This window comes from Egretta garzetta, unplaced genomic scaffold (genome assembly GCF_000687185.1).
Source record: "Egretta garzetta isolate BGI_Z169 unplaced genomic scaffold, ASM68718v1 scaffold373, whole genome shotgun sequence".
NCBI classification, from domain to species: Eukaryota; Metazoa; Chordata; class Aves; order Pelecaniformes; family Ardeidae; genus Egretta; species Egretta garzetta.
The window spans coordinates 1542789-1562931 of record NW_009259184.1 but is presented as its reverse complement, the minus strand read 5'-3'; the positions used below and the strand labels follow the sequence as shown (position 1 = coordinate 1562931).

The 20143-nt window shown below is 38.3% G+C and overlaps 1 protein-coding gene across 3 annotated transcripts in view; it reads left to right on the top strand.

The window, feature by feature from the left end:
• Window positions 1-2069: 2069 nt before the first annotated feature.
• Window positions 2070-20143, top strand: part of PDK3 (pyruvate dehydrogenase kinase 3) — a 55470-nt gene continuing 37396 nt past the window's right edge. For all 3 annotated transcript variants that reach the window (XR_004841597.1, XR_004841596.1, XM_009635689.2), the window contains exons 1-2: window positions 2070-2106; window positions 18546-18687. Coding sequence is in view for 1 of the 3 variants with exons in the window: in XM_009635689.2 (XP_009633984.2) it covers window positions 2085-2106; window positions 18546-18687 (164 nt within the window). In the remaining 2 variants the exon portion in view is untranslated. The remainder of the gene's footprint in view (window positions 2107-18545; window positions 18688-20143) is intronic.

Sequence of the window (20143 nt, the reverse complement as noted above, 5' to 3'; positions counted from 1 at the left end):
CTCGGCCTTGTGAGGTGCGGTGGCGGGAGGCTGGAGAGGCACGCTTGGCTCTCCTTCCTCGCGTTATTCCCAGGCGACGAGCTCGGGGGGGGGTGGGGGGTGGAAAGAGGGTCAAAGTAAGGGTCTCTGACCTGAAATTTTGTGAGCTTAGCAGCTGAAGGAGCGAGTAAGTTACCGATCTTGATCGTGAAAATTTTAATGTGCCGTGCAGAAGGTTGGCTTACTTAAACCTCAAGCATAAGCTGACAGTACTTCTGTAGGAGACCTGTTCATGGGACATTCATGCGCTTTAGGGAGCGTTGCGGATGAAGAAATAGCGTTTTTATTTTCATAAGCGCTGGACTGAAACCCAGGAATGACTTGTGTTGCTGTTAGAAAACTGACGTTTTAATCTAGATAACAATAAACTACTCATGGCCATATCAGAGGTTATTTGGCTCCTGCTCTCTCAACGCAAGAGTTGTTTAGATTTTACTATCATGTGAATATTGCTGGTAGAGTAAATATAAAGGCCGCATGTAACACTGTTAAGCTTAATAGAAAGTTCCTTCATTCCAGTATTACACAAAAGGTACGAGAAGACAAAAATGAGCCAGTGATATTAGGCCAGAAGGTGATTAAAAGTGGAAACAATTGCACATTTATGGCAACGGTATTTGTGGAAAAATTCTGCAAGTATTAAAGAGACAGCACTGGGGCTTGCTACCATGTCTCAGTGAGACAGGGTTTTCTACCATCTTAAAAAAACCCAAAACATCCTTGTCCAGTGTTATATTAAAAGGAGAACCTGACTAGAACCCCGGCTTTCCTTCTCTGGTCTCTGCTCACGTGAGTCTGTTCTCATTTCCCCACCCCTTCCTTTGCTGCTGTGCTTCCCCTACTGTGGCATTTGTGCTCCTTATTGCCATGTCTTTCTGTACTGGCAAGAGCAATGGCCTAAAACTTAGAATATCTTCATTTTAGACCTGGCATTAAAGAAATCATTTCACTGTTGTTTATTTGAAAGTTGGGTTTGTAAATTGTTGCTGGGGAAGTATTAATGTTCGTGAGGCTTTTGAGTTGAGAGCAGAGAGATGTGAAGTCTTTGTTTTAATGGCTTGGGTGTTCTGGAAAAAATGTGCTGCTTTTTTTCTACCCTTGTAAGTCGTTCCTGCAGTACTGCTTGGTTTTGGACATCCCTTGGGTGGCAGCCTTTAATAATGCTTTTTTTGTTTTGTTTTGTTTTGCCTTGTCGTGTCTGTATTACTTTATGGTTTGACAAGTGTCTCATGATTCTTCAGGAAGAAGTAGTCTCATTTTATGATTTTAAGCCTGGTTTATGTTAGTGGAAATGAAGAGAGTGAGAACGGTATGTTACAGCCTGGCCAGCCCTGTTTGGATGTACTCCAGTCTGTTGTCACTGGATGTGTCTATGGAATCTTGTGCGCGCGTAGGCTATATATTTAAGTGTGTTCATGTCTTAATACTGACAGGAAACTATAGTCTTCGACATTTAAAACCTCTGAATGAAAAAATGCCTATGGTTTAGGCTTCTAAGATCAACAGGAGTTTCTAAGATTAGTGGCCTTATGTCACATCAGCCTTGCTAAAACTATCAGCTTGATCTTAATAAGCCTTATATAGGCCACTTAACATCTCCACTTACTTTCTCTTTAGTGGCTGTGTTTACTTAGGAAACATCGAGTAGGAAGATTACAGCAGTTTAATCAAATAGATTAAAAACAATGTAGTTACTTAACTTGTGTGTTCCTAGGTGTTGATGACTTTGGGTAGTTTCAAGTTCTGTTGGAGACTTCAGAGGTGGAGAGGAGAAATTGGCAACAAAACGTGAGGTGTTGGTGCAAGAATTTTACCACTCGAGGCATGGAAGGCCTGGAGAGCATGCGCTCTATCAGGGAACTACATCACTTCTAACTGAATTACCCAAAAAAGAATTTGCTGGTGGCACAGGACACAAGTATTGAAGAGAGCAAGTATGCCAAGCACAAGGAGTGTGATACTAAAGGTGCAGTTCAGTTGTGTTTGCCTAGCCTGACCGTTTGATGGGAAGAACTCTTTTGTAGTTCGCTTATAGAGGCTACCTAATGTCTCACTCAAAAAGAAATGGTATGTTTGTTGAGCTGCGTAAATGTAGCGCTTGTGTTACAAAAAGATGACTGAATTTTCAGCAAGTGTTGAAGAAGAAGCAGCCCAAAGGAAACGTGTGAATAACCCCCTCATGGCAGTCTCTGATTTTGTTGTCTGATTTACGTGTGTTTCTTGTATTAAAAAAAGGAGGAATTTGCACTTAACTGCAATTCAATTTTTTTTTGAGAAGAATCTTTTACTTCAGTTCTGACAATAATGAAATTACAGTATGGTCTTTATGTCTTCTTTTTTGTTTTGGTTTATTGGTTTAGGCTAAACTGCCTTCTAAATTTGTCTCTGCAAGATCCTGGTGAGCCAGGGGGAGAGAAACTATATTTCTCGTGAGCTGAAGAGTCTCTTCAAGCACAGTTAGTGGCAATGTATACTGACATACAGCTTAGATTTTTATTTTTTTTATTATTGCTGAGTAACTGTGTGTTATATGGAATACAATTGTGTGCATAGTGGGGCTGTAGAGTCTCTATTCCTTTCCAATGACAGGGATCAATGATGTTTATTTTAAAACTTTCTCACATAGCTTAATTCAGTTAATTAAACCACTACAAAAGACAGTTTGGCTGTTGAAGCTAACTGAGTAGTACTAAAAAAAGTGTGAAACAAAACAGAGTAATACTTCAAGGAGTGATTCTCAGTTGGTTTATAGCCGAGTCCTGTTTGTGTCTACAGACCATGTTCTGCCATATGTGATTTACTTTCTGTCAGGCTTGCAGCTATCTTTGTAGCTGCTGCAACTATGTAAGAGGTTACTGTGTCATGGGCTTGGGACCTCTGTGTCACAAACTAGGAGTGCTCAGATTGTCTGTGCTGCTTTTTTCCTGTATGTGTTCATTTTCTGTTTGCATGCTCTTCTTGAATACTGTTCACTTAGTTTCTTTCTTACAAAGTGCTTTTCCCAAGATCCTTGTGCAATCTCTTTCCTTTGCGAAAGAATGACCTTCTGTAAGTGTGTTTTAATATAAACAAGTTTTGACCTTGTTTAATGTTAGCATGTCATTCTCGGTTTATCCAGGCCTCCGTAATTATTCTGGTCTGGAAAAAACAAAACCAAAACCGAAAACAAACCCACTGAATTCAGCTGGGGAAGTTATTTTGGTAGATTTCCAAGTGCAGGCATTCCTAAATGACCCAGTCTGCTATAATTACTGAAATACCTTTCTGAAATAAACTTGTAAGTAGAGCTGTAGTTCAACTTTCAGGTACATGGATCTTTGTATGTGTTTGGGGCTAGACTGAAAAAAGATGGCCATACTGGAGATCCCTATTTCGTGTCAGCTTTGATATAACATCTCAATTTAGCTTTACTTCAGTGTGCAAGGCGGGCCTTAGAGGACTACAGGTTAATCCCAAATAGCCAATAATATTCATCAGCAGCTACATACCTGGGTAGCCAATCGGTCACATAGGCCCGGGGAAAGTAAATAACCCATCAGACAGGTCTGTTTGAGGCAAGTAGAGTTTCCAGAGTGTCCTAGCATTTAAGGAAGGATGCAAAGAGGCTTGAGCTCATTCTGTGTGCGCTACAAGCTGGCTTGGTAAGGGCTAGGTGTGAGCCAGAACCCTTACAGCCCTACTGATGCTGAAGGGTGACTGAGCTAGCAAGCTCCACGCAACTGCCTGGTGTGGGTTATGTTGGGGTACCCCCCCAGATGACAGTAAAGATATTAACAGACGTTTCATGGAACGAGTTGTGGTACTGAAAAGGTTACATAAAAAATAGTTAAGCGCAAATAAAGACAGGGATGGAATACAAATTGTGTAATCTTTTGATGGTGCATCAGAGAGTCATTTGAGGATGTGCTGGTGCTATATTGTGAATGTATGCCAGTATACTGTACTCACGTAACGCTCTCACTGCTACTGCGCAGCTGATGTAGTGCCTGAGACTTCCACGAGTCTGAGGTTGTCAAAAACACATACCGTGTGCTTTTGGAGCTTGTTTACTCCTGAAGCTATGTATTTAGCTATATTCTAGCCTTTTCTGCTTTAAGTTTCGTACCAAATGTTTTGGATGGATTTTGCAGCTGTGAGGTTAAACTTGCTTTTGGTTAGCTCTTTGTGAAGTTTTACCTACACATACAAAATGGCACTTACCCCTTATTTGTCATATGTTAGTGTTCATATTCCATGTAGTTACTAACGAGTTTGGACAAAAAAGCCACATGTTTAAGATAGAATAGTGAATCATAGTGAATTCTCATTGTGGAACGTGTCTCGGGAGATCCTGATTCTGTAGGTTACAATCAAAATATCTGTGACAACTGCTAAAGCTACTGGCACTGAAAAATATCACAAATGTTGTAATTTAGTAATCTTACTGTACTGTGAACAGCTGAGCGTGCAGCTGATAATCACAGTGAGTGCATGCAGTTTGGGAACTGTCGTGTCCTGGGGCATATCTGGAGGAAAAGATGAGCAATGGATCCTCCCCATTTTTAAATAGAATTTTTGGTATGAAATTGTTTAGTTTATGTGGTACCTATAAAACTTACCTGTCTTGAGGAAGCTTGTAGGGCTCTTCCAGAACTGATACAAAGAGTAAGCCCGGTTTTGTCATTGCTGTCAGTTGTATGCGCAGTATTAGATCAGGTTTCTGCAGGAGTGTTTACATTGCATGTTGCCAGCAGGCATGCATCAGCGCTGGAACTGAAAGCCTGCCGTTGAAAAGGTACCTAGCAGATACAATTTGAACAAGATGTGGGGTTAGGAAAGTGGAGGTTGAAAACAGCCTTATGTCTCCAAACATAATTATTAGTCTTCTGATGGAAGATGACTATTAGAAGATTTTTTCACATTAAAATGTATTAGAAGTTTAATGGTTTTTTTTTTAACATAACATTAACGGAGAGACTCTGCATCTAAGACACTCACAAAGTTTAGGGTTAGAAGATACTGTTAAATAATTACCTGCCATTTATTGCATGCAGATGTGTTTTTTCTACTGCTGTCTGTGAATTGACCTTAAAACCTTACGCTTGATTTAAATTCATCTTGAAAAAAAAAACCAAATTCTTCTTAACGTGAATGTTAAGCATCAGCATGCTAACCACTGAATCGGATCAGAAAGATGAATGCTAGTCAGCCGTTACTGTCTCTTATTTTCATCTGACTAGCTTCAGCTTCCAACTAGCAGTTTTGTTACAGCTTTTGTTGATAGGCTGGGATCCTTTGCCTGGAATTTTTTCACTGTGAGGTATCTGCACTTGTGAAGGAACATTTTATCTTGATTTTGTAAAGCTAAATGTGTTGTTTAAATGAGTTATTTCAAGCCTCATGAAAATACCACAGAATTAACTTATTTGGCTTTTTGTTATTACTCTTTGAAATGTGGCTGTTAGAGCTTTAAGTAGAATCCTGATAGGAGTTTTGCCTAACACTGGAACAGAATCATTTTACTACTCTTTTCTTTTTACCTTGAAAGACTATCCTTTTGTCACGGTGGAAGCTGGATTGTCTGTCTGCTTTTGTTCTTGAATTCTTTGGGGGTTATTGCTTTTCCATATTCAGTCCTTCTTTCTCTAGATACGAGCATGAGTAAAGTTTGCATTTCATAACATAAAAAGGGGTTTACTTTGCATGGGGTGCAGCACAGCAAGTAGCTGGAAGTCTTTGTGTGATGCAGCTGTTGTTATTTATAACCTGCTACTGTTTACGACTCTGCCAGTCTCTGGCAGGCGGTGATAGTCCAATACTATTTATAATATTGAAGGTTTTTATGAGGCCTAGTATTGATTGTTGTGAAGGTCTGGCAGAGTCACTGTGGTTAGATAACTTTGTTCAGCCGTCACTATTGAACTGTGATATGGTAGAGATACTTTTGTGTGTGTGTGTGTGAGTACTATGTAGTATTAGATCATGGTGCATTTCGTTATCTGTATCAGTCACTTTTGGAGACTGTTTCAGGGATTAAGTGTGCTTGCTTGATAGTCACTTCTATTATTTTTTTTTTTCCCAGAACAAGTTTGTTTTCAAATGTTATGCTGGTAGTTGAATCTTCATAAGTGCAGTTCTGCAGAGTTTTCTCAAGAAATGTTAGCTTTGGTTTCAATTTTTAACTATTTTGATTATGCTGTAAAGGAACATTTCATTTCTATAAGTAATTGAGACTTCATATATTCTGAATTTGGTATTTTAGTATCGTTATGGTACAAATTCCATAAATTGCTGTGGATGATTGAACTGGATCACCAAGGCAGTAGGCTGGGGGTGTGTGTGTGTGTTACAAAGGCTAAGCACAGGGAATTCTGCCTTCAGTAGGTGATTTGACTGGTCACTTCTTGCCTGTAAGCACGGGCTAGTAGTCTGCAAGTGAGCATCCTCCAACTGATGGGATCGATTGTGTTTTGTTTCCCTAAATGGCAGACAATTTCTTAGGCTGCATTCTGCTTGATTTTGGACTGACCAAAGGTGCCTTCAGGTGCTGGGAAAGGCAGATGGTGTTACGCTGCATACCTACATGTGTGCATACTCGTCCTCTTCTTTTTTTTGCTGAAGCTGATGTGGCATTGAAGCAGACAGTGGAATATCTTTCGGTGAAAGAAAGAAGACAAGAATGCCTAATGCACATGAAGCAGCAAACAATGTTTTTGGTTTTGTGGCTTTTTTAGGGGTGTGGTGTGGTGGGGTTTTTTTAGCAAGTAACAGAAGTGATACAGAATACAGCTTGACAGAAATTGCAAACTTGACAAAACTACTTTCTGGAAGGACAAAAAGATAGGATTTGCAGTTCTTGAAGATCTAAGAATGTTTGGGATGCCTTTTTTTTTTCCCCAGAAACTGGTAGAAATTATTGAAGTACCTGCTTTAGATTAGATTTGGACTAATAATGAGGTGCTTGAAAATCAGAAACTTAATTAAATTTTGAAAATGATAATGAATTGATAGCATTCCTTCCCCTCGGGAATGGAAGAAATGACAACTAGTGATTTTAAAGTAGTATAACTTTTACAAGCTAAGGAAATATGTCTTAGGAGAGACCTTCCCTAACTAAGGAATATAAGATGACCTGTCAAGTTCTGAAAGAGAAATTATGATGCAGGCAGAAGATAAGAGAGCAGTAGAGAAGCGTTAGGAATTCCAGAAATACTGTTCTTTAAAAAAGAATAATCTGAAAACTGGAAACAAGGACATACATCTTGGGCTGCAGTACAAATAACAGCTAAGGTGAAAAGTCAGGGGATAGAAAAGCAGAGAAAAAAATGCTGAGGTAATTTATAGTGATTGGGGAGAGGGCTGAAGTATAGCATTTACTTGATTAAAGTAAGTACATAATGATAAAGACTACTGAATTAATCTTTGCTTTCATCTTCAGAAAAAGGCAGATTGTATCCAGAAACTTAAAGGAAATCACAGCTTCCCTCTGTCCCTGATAGAAATTTTGGATAAGTTGAAGTATGTTTAGATCCTCTCAGCTTAGTGGGCACCAGCAGAAGTAAACCAGTGCTGTGTTCTGTGAGTAGCTGGCCACCGTCTTCTGCAAATGGCGGCGCCTGGTGCAGCACAGCTGTTGCTTACAGGCTTCGTGGAAATAACCGATGGGCGATGGCCTCAGCATTGTGGAAGTGGGAAAATACACTACTTGTCTTTTAATCCATAATAGAATTTGCCACAGATTTACGAATTGTTTAATCTCATTCCATAGTTGCTATATTAAAGCAGCTTTTCTTGCTGCCAGTTATCCTTAAAATATTAGTATTTTTTTAAAGCCACCCTTTTCCCAAAATTGCTGAAGTATTTTATAGGCTGCTACTTAAACATATTTTGAAATAAGTTTATGATTTTGTGTGTGTTCCTGGACTCAGTTAAATGTAACTTTTCTTCTTAGAGTAGTAGGTTGAAAGGACGGATTAGGGCACTGAACTGTGACTCAGATACACAATTTTTCTCCTTTTTCTGATACTTTGTGTGTTACGAGAGACTATTATGTTGACCCTTTTTTCCTTTGAACCTTTCTGTGTAAATGTGATCTCTCTTACATATTTCTTTGCCCTGTTTAAATTATTTTCTTTGCCTGGGAAGAGGCTACTCTTACTCTGTGCATATATGTATATATTTAAAACAGTCAGTTTGTAGTCAATGTAAAATAAGTAACATAGTATTATAAATACTTTCACTGACTTAATTGAGATTTGGAATATCTTTCACTTTGGCATGTTGACAGGGACTAAAGGGTAAAGCAGATATTTGTATTTTTCTGTAATTCCCACTAACTGTTGCAGAAGTTTTCCATAAAGATCAGGGAGGAAGTTGTCAAAGCTGCAAGAGCTTAGGGAGAGTGTTAAAAATTTGGAATATCTAATTATAACCTTCAATGTGAAATAGATCTTCACCTTTTATGGGAGGAAAAGGTGATTATAAGCTCAAAGGAGCAGAATTAAGTCTTTTCTGGTCAGTTTATTGTAACAGAATGTGATCAGACCACAACAAATGGGGAATAAAGTTTCTTTGGCTTGGTGTTCTAAGCATCATCTACATTTAAAAAAACTTATAAATTTGTTTTAAAATTTCAAGTCTCACCAGAACAAAACATTAAATTTGTTTTGTCCAGGATTGCCTGTTTGAAAGGCACAGAGCCCCTTCGTGGCGGCGGTGGTGGTGGTGGGAGAGGGGCTCATGGAGTCTGGAGAGACGCGTTTTGGGGTGGTTTTTCTGAGGCTCCTTGAGCTTGGTTAGGGAGGGAGTCTTTGGGTTTTACGGATAGCTCTAGGATCAGGAACCTGATCTGGACCATGGCTTCTCCTAAGAACGTTTTGGCTCTTTGCCTGTCATGTGCGGTGGGGAGTGCTTGTGAGACGGGCAAGACAAAACCTAGCTGCTAAAATGATTCCTCTGACTTCTAGCCTGTTCCCAAAATGTCCTAAGGAAAGACAACCTTGGGCCTATGTGAATTGATGTAAAAAATAATACAGCCTGTGAGTAATTGCTTGAGCGCCTCTGCATTAAACTTTATAGATCCTTTTGAATACTGTGTTTTCTCTTGGCCAGCGCTTTAAAATACTCAAAAAGTTACTTTGTTAGAATTGAGTGGTAAGCAATTAAATATTAGTTTTGGGTCAGAGAAGCTTAATTTAAAAATTCATACTTCTATTTTAATTTGGGTTGGTTTATATAATACGTGGTACTGGTTTACAGCTTTTACAAGTGGTTTTCTGATTGATAAACCATTCTTCTTGAGAGAGAGACATCTTCCCTTGTTCTATTCAGTGAATGGAAAACTGTGGCTTTGAGTTACAATTAATGGTTGCAGTTTGACTAAGACTTTGATAGATCTACAGTCTATTGTGCATCTGTTAATTCCTTCTGTTTATCTGTTCCAGTTCAGTAGTAAATTAAGCTGCTTTCCAGCACAGTCCATTTCATTTGGAGGATGATTTGCTTGAAACAGGCTTACTGGAGTTCACAAGTTACATATCTTAACTTATTACATTATTATTGCTATGTTATTCGTTATTACATTAGTGTATAGCTGATGTAATAATAAGTGGAATGATTTCATCCATGTTGAGCTGTCTGACATTTTGTCCTTAACCTGCATTTACATGAAAATGTGAACTGACTTTCTCTTGGCACCGGTAGTATTCATCTGTATGGCCATAGTAACGAATACACATAAGATATGACCAACCTGACTCTTTCAGAGATTTTGGAAATAAGTGGAGATAAGTATATTTTTTTCTATGTACAAATTGAGGAGTAGTTACTTAATTTTGAACTTAAGTTGAAGTCTAGACCTTTGGCTTGCCAATGGGATTTGGTCTGGTCATTTAGACAACAGAATACAGGCTAATGCATTCTCATTAGTGAATGGTATCCTGAAATTTTCCTTTGGAATAGAAAGTAAATGCTGCAGTTGGCCTGGCAGTCAATGTTGTCTCAGCGTGGTGCTGGATACATAGTTAATGGAGAGAACTAGACCTCTGGGTGCGGAGAAAGGACTAAAAAGAGTGCTTAGTTTCTTCTTTTCCTGTCTCCTCTGACAGGTAGGTGTTAATACTCAGAAGCTACTGATGCTTTTATGATGTGAACCCAGCAGTACAGTACCTGCGAGGGATGTGACAGCCATATTAGGTTTTCCAAGCAGGTGACTTTGGTCACGACCTGTGAAGGACTACTACTGTGGTCTGTTCTCAGTGGCATATTTCATGAATGTGGGAATCTGGCAGCTGAACTGAAAGCATTTGATAATGTTCTGGAGGAACCGAGTTCATGGTCTCATGCTGAGTTTCTGCCCTCTTCTGCAGCAAAATCAAGGTTTGTGTACAGCCTTCTGTATGGAACTAATCCTTTTGTAATCTGAATCTTGGACAGCACAGTATTGCTCTGGCAATTTGTAGAATTTGCCAGAATTGAATCAGGGTCTGCTGCGTGTGTGTGAATAGCCTCTACATTGTTTGCAGGGCTCACAATAAAAGTTTTCTCTAGGTCCAGCTTTGCAACAGTTGTTCCATTACTGTAATGGAAGGAACTGAAAAGATACTGGTTCAGAGGGAGCACTGTGATGAATGTTCCTTCCTTCCAGTTGAAAAATACTCTTTTTTCCCCCCTATGTGCTACAGGCATATGATCTCTAGAGCCTGAGTGGGCCTTGTTATCACTTACATTTGTTTTCCATTCCTTAGCAATACGGGGTAAAAGGTGAAAGAGAAAAACAGGGAAGAGATGAGTAAATGTTCAGCAAAGAACTGAATCCAAGAGAGGGGAAAACAGAAGAGTAGAGAAAACTGTCTGGAAGTAGAACTCTGCTTCCTGAATTTCCTTTGGATTGAAGGTTCACCGGTGATAATAATCCCAAAACGTTGCACTTTTAATCTTTTCACATCTGATGGTACTGCATTTAGAAAACCTAATGCATTCAAGCCTGTTTTTGTGACCTGCATTACCTCAAAGCTTTTGGATCATGTTTAGTTTATACCTCTATATTTTTTTTTTCCCCTCTGATACCTGTCTAATTGAATAAATGACATGATTTATTTCTGGTGGAAATGTCTTAACACCTTTTCACCTCTAAGGATTTTAATATTAAATGCCACCTTCTGGGTGAACATTTAATGAAATCTTAATGTCTTACTGTCTTACTTAAGTAAGTTTACCCATATTCTCAACTTAAACTTGAGCAAGGGCAGTCAAATCAGCTCTTCAGGTATGTCATACTTCATTGCATAAGCAAATCCACCATCATTTAGAGACACTCTTGTGGATGGTTACTATTCCAAATGCAGTAGTGTTTACGTAGGTACCATTCCCACTGTATTGTTACAAACCCTGGCTTGGTTCTATTGTGTAAGGCTGTTGCATGGAAGGTTGGCCATAGGATGTTCTTCACTGACCTTAGTTTGATGTAAAGCCCAGGAGATCACTGCTTAGATCCTTGTTCAACTAATGTATCTTCTCATTTTCATGATGTTGAAGGCTGTATCTGTAGTCAGGCCGTTACATTGACTTGTACTTAAACAAAAGTCTCAAGATTGGCATCACCAACTTTAGTGCCAGTTCTGAACTGAAGATTTGAAGGTGGCAGAGGAGGCCATGAATATGTTTTTCTGTATGAGTTTTGTGTAAAGTGACTGACTAGCCCAGACAGGTAAGATTGTTCAGAAGATTGAAGTTGGTAGAGCATTTATTAAACAACTTTTTTTTTAAAACCTTTTTAAAGACCTACTGTGGTGGCACTTGACATTTTCTTCAGTTTTTGCACTAGGTATGTGTGCAGTAGCAATAATTTGAAATAACTCAGAAGATTACTTCCTTCACAAATATCTTGCTTTTTATTGCCATTTTTCTGCCAAAGTACCTTCTGTTGTATCACTTAGTTTACTCAGACTGTGCTGCATTTTTACTAACTTTGCCTTGCTTCAGAGTTCTCACTTTATGCTTGTTTCTCTTCCTGTGTGAAATTGCACTGCTTTCTTTTTGCAGGTGATTGACAAGATACTTAGTGATCACTTTCTTCCTCTTGGGTCATGAGAGAATTAGGGCTACAAAGAATGTTAGGCAGTGTTCAGTTTAATCTCCAGTTCAGAGGCTGAATCAACTAGCTTAATGTAATTTTGGGCAGATGTCTAACTTTTCTAGTAAAAGAGATGGCAAAAAAGCAGAGCAGGTTGCTGTCTTTTATAGTGTTTACCATCAGGAAGCTGCTGTCAAATTGTGACTTGAAACTTGTAGTTTGAGTCTAGTACTTGTTTAGTTCTTGATGGACTAGGCTACTGCTCTCTCCTCCATAGTGAACTGTAAGGCTTTGAAGAGCGTTGCTGTATTCTTTATCTATTTCTTCTTAACTAAATCCTGTCAGATTCATTCATTCCTTTGTCACAGACTGTTTTACTGTTGTGGTCATCTGGATCCTCCTTGGTCCGTCTATCCTTTTAGAAGATGCTCAGAAATGGATGTAATTTACCAGTGTTGAGTAGAGTGGGTTATTTTACACGTGCTTCCCTTCATCCTCTTTTGTTGAATTCTGGGTTAAGTTTTAAGCACCGTAGGTATGATCTGGGAGTTTCTTAATCAGCTTAACTTTCATTAAGAGGAGTAAAAATCTAAAGAAGATCTGGCCTCTTGACCCTTAATTTAAATCTAGTCCCTTAGAAAACAGAATTACTTTATAGGGTTATTTTCTACCATGAATAGTAGTATGGGGCTGCTTTGTTCCCTGCAGCAGAGTAAACCTGTGGCAGAGAGGTAGTATGCTGTATGGTTTGTTCTTTATGTTGCCTTAATGTGATACTCCTCATAGAAGGAAACCTCTTTCAGTACCTGATTTAAGAATTTGGTCTGCACAATTTTTCCACTTAAAGCAACAAAACTGAATTATTGCTCAATCAAAATCAAGTATTGCTGTATTACAGACACTGGGAAATAAACATTGATGGTGTGTGTGTAAAATTGTGAACCCTATATATCATGTGATGTCTTACTTTCTTCTTGGCTTTGTGGGTAAGAAGTGTTTCACTTTGAGTCTTCTAATACTTCCATTTTCAGTTTTTTAAAAGCACGCTTTTAAAGAGATCTATTTGCCTGGTGTGTTTCTGCATATATAAATATATATGTATGAAATAAACCAGATGCTGTCCACTAGAATGTAATTTTTGGCTGTTCTACCTGCATTAAACATTGATTATCAAGTTGAACAGAAGGAGTTTTAATGAAGTATAATTAGTTCTAGAGATTACTCGCATACTTAAGGAAAGGGTCCAGTTTGCACTGTCAGTAATATATCTGGCCTTCATTCTTCACAAGGTTGTTAACAAAACAGAATATTGCTTAATTCTCCTGTGGCACTCTGACAGTTTTATCTTTACAAAAACGCATGCAGAACTTGTGAAAGCTGAAATAATTGCATTTCTGATGCACTGTTTTCTTTTCCTAATGCAGAATCTTAGGTGTCTAACAGCTTATGTACCTCAGAAGTGGTATTTAAAATCTTTGATGACTCCACAGTTTGAGATGAGAACGGTTATTCCTGATGGATTTGTATACCTCCAGAAGTGGGTGTTTTCCCCTTCATTTTTATTTTTTCCACTAATATGTTCAGGATTAGCTAAGCTATGCAATGAAATTGTTAGCTTTTGAAAGGATCTGAAAACTTAGACTGTTCTGTGTTCTCAGCAAGGTATTAGAGGGTGATCTGTTACTCAGCTTGCTGAAACATTTCCAATAGATAAGTAGCTAGAAACAGTCAATCCAAGAAACAGGATTCAGACTTTTTGGTAAGCTGTAGAGGATCCAAGACTTCCAGGTGGGCATCCTCTCCTTTCTAGTACTTCTAATCTCTCATACATGGCACTGGGAGCTTCAAACTCTTGCTTGAGTTGATGTTTCTTTCATGTCTATAGTGTAGCATGTGGGACAATCTGCAAATGAGGTGCTGATATTGGAAACCTACGCAGTTGCCAGTTTAAGGAAGTAATTTTTTTAGCTGTTTTTCTTGAAACGAAGATGTTCCCTAACTTCTGACTTGCAAAAAATTTTTAGTATCTTGAAATATCACTCTAAAACTTTTAATCTGCTTTAAAATCTTAAAAAAAACAACCAAAGAAAATGCTTTAAAATATTCTCAAATGCTTTGCTTTTAAGTATTAAAACCACAAGTTGAACAGACAACTTTTTGTTGCATTCATTTGTTACTAGTGCTTGCAATCTAAAGTTAAGTATTTGGCAGGTAAGCAGAAGTACATAGTGTATCATTACTGAGTCTGTAGAAAGGAACTGCTCTTCTATCTCGGCAGATCAGTCTTCATTTAAAGACAATGAATTTATGTTTGTATTGAAACATTCTTTAGGATGAAATGTTAACCCAGCCTTTATTCAAATAACTCAAATTCAGCATGAATGTAGAAGTTGCAGAAAAATCCTCAGTTATGAAAGGTGTAATCTTTTAATGGAAGCACATCCAGCATTCAGAGAAAGTTGAATCTAAAACTTTGTTCAAGTCTTTGGTGGTGGGTTAGCTGGTTTCAGTTTGAACATACTCATTTTACTTAGAAAAATGTAGATGGAAAGCACTAGTAAAGGAGGAGACAAAAAAGAACTGTAATCATTAATAGTTAAATAATAAGGAGTAGTGGACTGTAAAAGTGAAGGCGAAGGCATTGCTGTAGGTTGAATATCAAGGTGGGAATGCTGTATGGATAATCCTAGTAGAAACTTTCTCTGTCTCTAGCAGTGTAGGTTCTGTTTTGTCATTAGTTGAACAGTGAGGTCCTGCTTCCTCACCTTGGAGCTGTGAGTCTGTTGCTGGCTCTTGATGGCAGCATGGCTGTACCGAGATGGACCCCACAGCTTTTTGTTTCTTAAGTCTTGAATGCTTTTCCTATTTGTATCCTGTCTCTGGAAGAAACTTACGTACAGTATTTAACCAGTGGTTGCGCTGATGTGTGTAGGACTTCTCAAGACAGTAAAATTACAAATAAAATATCTATGTGAAGCTTTTTCTTTATGCCAGTGACTCTCACACTGCATCTTCTGACCAGACTCTTCAGCGGTATTCCTATAGTTCAGTGATTCAGTGATTTATAGGTGAAAATTCATGACTCCTTAGAGTTAAAAATGAATGTTAATTTCATATCATTTAACAAGATAGCACAAAGCTGTATTTGCAATGCATGGCTTCAAGTGTAAAAGCAGTGGGCCTTCTGTTAGTAATCCATAACAAAAGCTATACTCCTGGTGTATTGTAATGCCATGCTAGCATTATACTTCCATGTCATTATGTTCTGCCTTGAAGTCTGCTGCTACCATTGGTCTTCAGTGCACCATAATTAAACAACTTTGACACAGCATTTATTTTTGGAAATAAAGCTAAATATAGTCCTTGTTGCCTAATGCAGTGCAGTCTGCACTAGGGGATAAGATTACTGTATTCTTTCTTCTATTTGATTTCATACAAAGGTAAGCAGGTAATTGTTTTATATATTTGTATTATTGAGCAACTTCTTGGGGACTGCGATATTAATCAAGGGGAGATTATTCACAAGTTTCACTTTCACTTTCACTGTAAGAGAGTGACTTCAAGTTCCCTTGAACTGAAACTGATGGATTTAAACTGGCTTTAGCCTACCTGATTCTGGCAATGTGTACTGATCCAGCTGGAGTGATAACAAAATGAAGAAAGAATGCTGTATATTTTGAAAAAAGATGTAACAAATAAAGAAAAAAAAAATCTGACTAGGTTGTGCTTGCAAAAGTGGAATTACAGCTTACTAGAACGCTGTTTCTGGAAAGATCTTTAGAACTTAGACTTACTTGTGTATGATAAACTAGATTAAGAAAACACCTAACTTACAGATTCAGATTTTATTTTTTGTATGTGGTAGGATCTCCCTCATTTTGACAAATGTGGTTGTACAGGCTTTGCTGTGAGGAACAGCAGCCGAGGAGCAACCGTTAGGACACAGTGTACTTCTTGCTTCGAGAGCTGGAGGGTATCTAATTGTTGCTGCTTCCAGTGGATTGCCATTCTCTTGCCATGCACGCACTGTTTGACAAGCAGATAACTGACCGTCTGCTAGAAGCTGAAACAACTTTGTGGAGGCTCTCGGATAGATTGCATACAACTAGGCAGCTGACATTCTGAACGCGTGCCCCAAACCAAGATGTAATGAAGTTATGGTGAAGCAAGCCTTCAAGCTAGGCAGCCTTGAAATGGAGCTTCCTTTCTTTTTCCTGCACTGAGCATGCAAAGGGACCCCAAAGGGCTCTGTGCCTAAAACGTAGCTGTATATTAGAGCAAGGCAACTCCTTAAAAAAAGCTACAGTTTTGAACTGCTGGGGTAGACAAATTGAATAGAGCTGGGCCCTTGCTCATGGGAGAAGTGGGTCTCTTCTGCCAGTCCCTCTTTCCAGTCCAGCAGCTTTTGTCGTCTGCTTTGCACAATCCTGGGGACTGTGTCTGTGAAGGGCCCCTGTGCCCTTTCACTGAATCCCATGGCCTGTCGGATCTTGTTTGCTGTTTCCTCATTCTCTGTCTGGGCTGTCTTTCATTCCCTTTGCTTTTTACTGCCTAGAAAATAACTAAACTTGCTCTCAGTCACTCTTGGGAAGAAGCAGTCGTCGTCTTTGTTCCTGAGGGTTTTTTTCCAGCCCAGAAGGTGTAGGGTGAGCTAGTCAGAGAGTCTTTCCTGCTGTCCAGCCACAGTCTTCCTAAAGACCTGCTATGTACAATGGCTTGTGAACAAACAAGGGTGTATACTCTGTGGTAGGTGAATTGGTATCTAACTTAATTGAAGGACTGAACTCCGAAAGCGTTACTGTGCTTCACAGAAAACAACCATGTAATGTCTTATTTCCTTTGTCTAATTCTGACAGGATGTGTGTATCTGTAATTGAAAATGTGAAAATGCAAATAAGTAAAATAGGTCCAAATGTTTGCTGGAAGAGCAATAATAGAATTGCTGACACTAACAGAATTTAATGATCCACTGACTGATGATAACAAATGAGCAAGAAAAAAGGGAAACCGTAATCCTTCCTGCATATTCCTCCAAACTTGTGTTACAGTTTGGGAACTAATCCATCAATGCATGTTACCTATGCAAAAAAGGTGAAAACTGCTGTTCAGCTGATTATAATGGGACTGCCTTAAAAAGTATCACCTTGATTGTGCTGGTTGCATTGTACTTGAGTCTTTCAAATTGCAAATCTCAGTGATTATGTGCCTAGCAGTGCTTTTAACACTTTCTGGTTTGCTTGAACATAATTTATAGCTCTTGTATTATGCTTTCACGCACAGATTTTGCAAGTGGTTTTACTGGTTATGATCACAAAAGACATTTGCTGTCTTTCTAGAGGAAAGCAGAATACTAACTGTTCATTACAAGTAAAACATGGATTATTTTTTTATTATTATTATTTTAATTTACCTGGACTCTTTAGAGATTAGTTATGGTGGGCAGTTCCCCCACTTGTGAAACGCTGCAAAATACAAAAAAAGTATGTCAAGTTAGGTCTGATCTTCCATCTGAACTATTTGGGCAAGAGTCTTACTGTCTTACACTTTCAAATATTTGTAGTTAAAGTTTTATAGGTGTCTCCAGTAACTACTTGAGCTTAAAAATGCCATTAGTCATTCAATGTCAGTCTTCTGGTTTGTGTAGGGTGGCTCCAGAGAATTATCACTGTTCCAACTAGGTCCATGGCAAAGTATGGCTATTTTTGCTGGTTCCCTTTTACTTGCTTTCTGACTGTTTGGGGGTTTTTATTTTATTTTCAAAATACTGTGCTGGATAAAAATCTGTTGTAAAAGTGGAAGTCGAAAATAATCTTAGCTGCAGCTTTTCCAAATGGGAGTGTGGTGACAAGCACTGCATTTCCTTCCAGGTGGCTAGTGAGCATCTTGTAGGCTAGTCCTAGGGAGGGATGGTGAATGGGTGACTGTTGTTGGTCTTTCCAGGTGCTGCTGAAATGTTTAAGTACTTAGTAGGTTTGAAGAGCTTGTGACGTGGAACATGAGACAGCTGTTGCCATTCTGATTTGTTCTTTAGTTTTCACTCCTTACCCTCCATTACATGTGCAGCATGCACTTTTTAAAAGCTTGCTTTAGTAGAAAACTCATACTGATAAAAGCTAGTATTTTGCAGTCTTATTTCTAGCTAATATTAAGTCTTTGGTATTTGATGGCTTTTATTTATAGGATTTTTATTTATAGGAGAGAGGATGAGATGATGTGAAATGAGGAAAAATGTCACATAAAAGGGGTTAAGCTCTAGGAAGGCAAAAGTGTAATATGTATCTTGGGAGTGAGAGGGAAGTGAAGGTGGGCACTGAAAGAAATTATTTTAAAACTTATTTCCACAAGTGATTGATTTTTTTTAAATTTTTTTTTTAAATGTCTAGCACTGGGAAGTCTAAAATTTGATCTGCTGCAATGGACATCTGGGTGTTTTTTTTTTCCTTCCTTCTAACAGGTCGTGACAATGCATGTGAGAAGACTTCATACATGTTTCTGCGGAAAGAACTTCCTGTGCGACTAGCTAACACCATGAGAGAAGTCAATTTGTTGCCTGATAACTTACTTAACAGGCCTTCAGTTGGGCTAGTACAGAGTTGGTAAGTTTAAAAAAAGTGGACTGAAAAATTAGTGTAAAACTAACACTATGTGTTGCTTTACTTGCTTGAATTGTCTTGAGCTGAAGTCTGTTTTCTGCCTTGAATTGTTTATAATGCATGTTTCTTGTCAGTTGCATTTTCTTATGTCTCACGTTAAGTAAATACTCTAGTATGGATCTTAGAGGTAAGAAGTTGTAAATTAGTCTTGTAAGTTAGTAAAAGCATACTGTTGTCTCCCAGATAATTAGAATCAGTCAATAACTTCCAAGAACAAGCTTTTTAAATATTCTTTACTGTATGCACCCATGACTTCTTGAAATAGCTGCTTTTTCTCCTTATTCTTTCTTTGTCAAAAATACTGAAAGAAAATTTAAACATCATCTGTTCTTCTCACTGCTGAATCTTTAAAAACATAACCTGGTATTCAGTGGAAGTTATGGAACGGGACAAAAATCTGGTGTTGTCCAGTAAGTAACGTTCTCCATTATAATAACTGGTGTATATCTGAAGCGATTCACAGTCCTTCTTTTTCACAGTAATTAATTTCTAGCCTACTTGCATGTTCAGTGAGGTTTGGAGACTACTGCCTTGTATGTATTAACCTCTAAAAAAGTTGTTGTTCATGTGGCATTTATTGTCTATCTGCCAATACTTGATTCAAAGAATTTATGTAAAAATGTCTTTGCAGTATACAACAAATTTCCCTTTGTGAATAACAGCTTATCTAGCTGTAACAGCAGCTATGTTGTAGGCTTCTGTTGAGTTCGGTCATAGCCCTTGAGCCAAGAAATTCCATGGTGACTGTACATTGACTGCTGGGTTTGGTCTTATATTTATCAAGCTTCAGACTTAAAAAATACAAATTAGGATATGTGATGTTGTGTACTTTGGTGTAAGTGTTTGTCTATGAAAGGTAATGCTAGCTGTCTTGATGACCACTTAAAACATAGTGATTAAGTGCTTCAAATAAATGTAAATGCTGTGAAGCCACACAATAACAATCACTTTGTGGTTAAGTGGCAGCTTGCAAGGTTTGAAGCCTTATATTGTCTGTCTGATGTTACTGGAAGCTGTTATATGAAATGGGACAGAGTGGGTAATATGCAGGCCTTTTAGGCTTTTCTAATCTAGATGACTTGTGAAGCTGCCTTTAGTGAAATGCGGACAGATAGGTAAATGAAGAAAAGGAAATGATTTTTCTGTAGTGACTCTACAGCATAATTCTTCTACTCTAAATATGTGTTCTGTGGCATGTGCTTCTGCCCTGCTAATACAGAGTCAAGCAACACTTGCATCGCTTCTGGCAAAGAACTAGAATGGGTGTTAAGAGTGGATGCCCACTTCAGAATTTTTGCTTAGAGGTTTGAGGACTCATAGGATGACTTTTATGGCTAAAAAAAAAAAAAATAGTTTTTAAAAAAAAAAAAAAAAAAAAAAAAATTTTAAAGGAATCAAA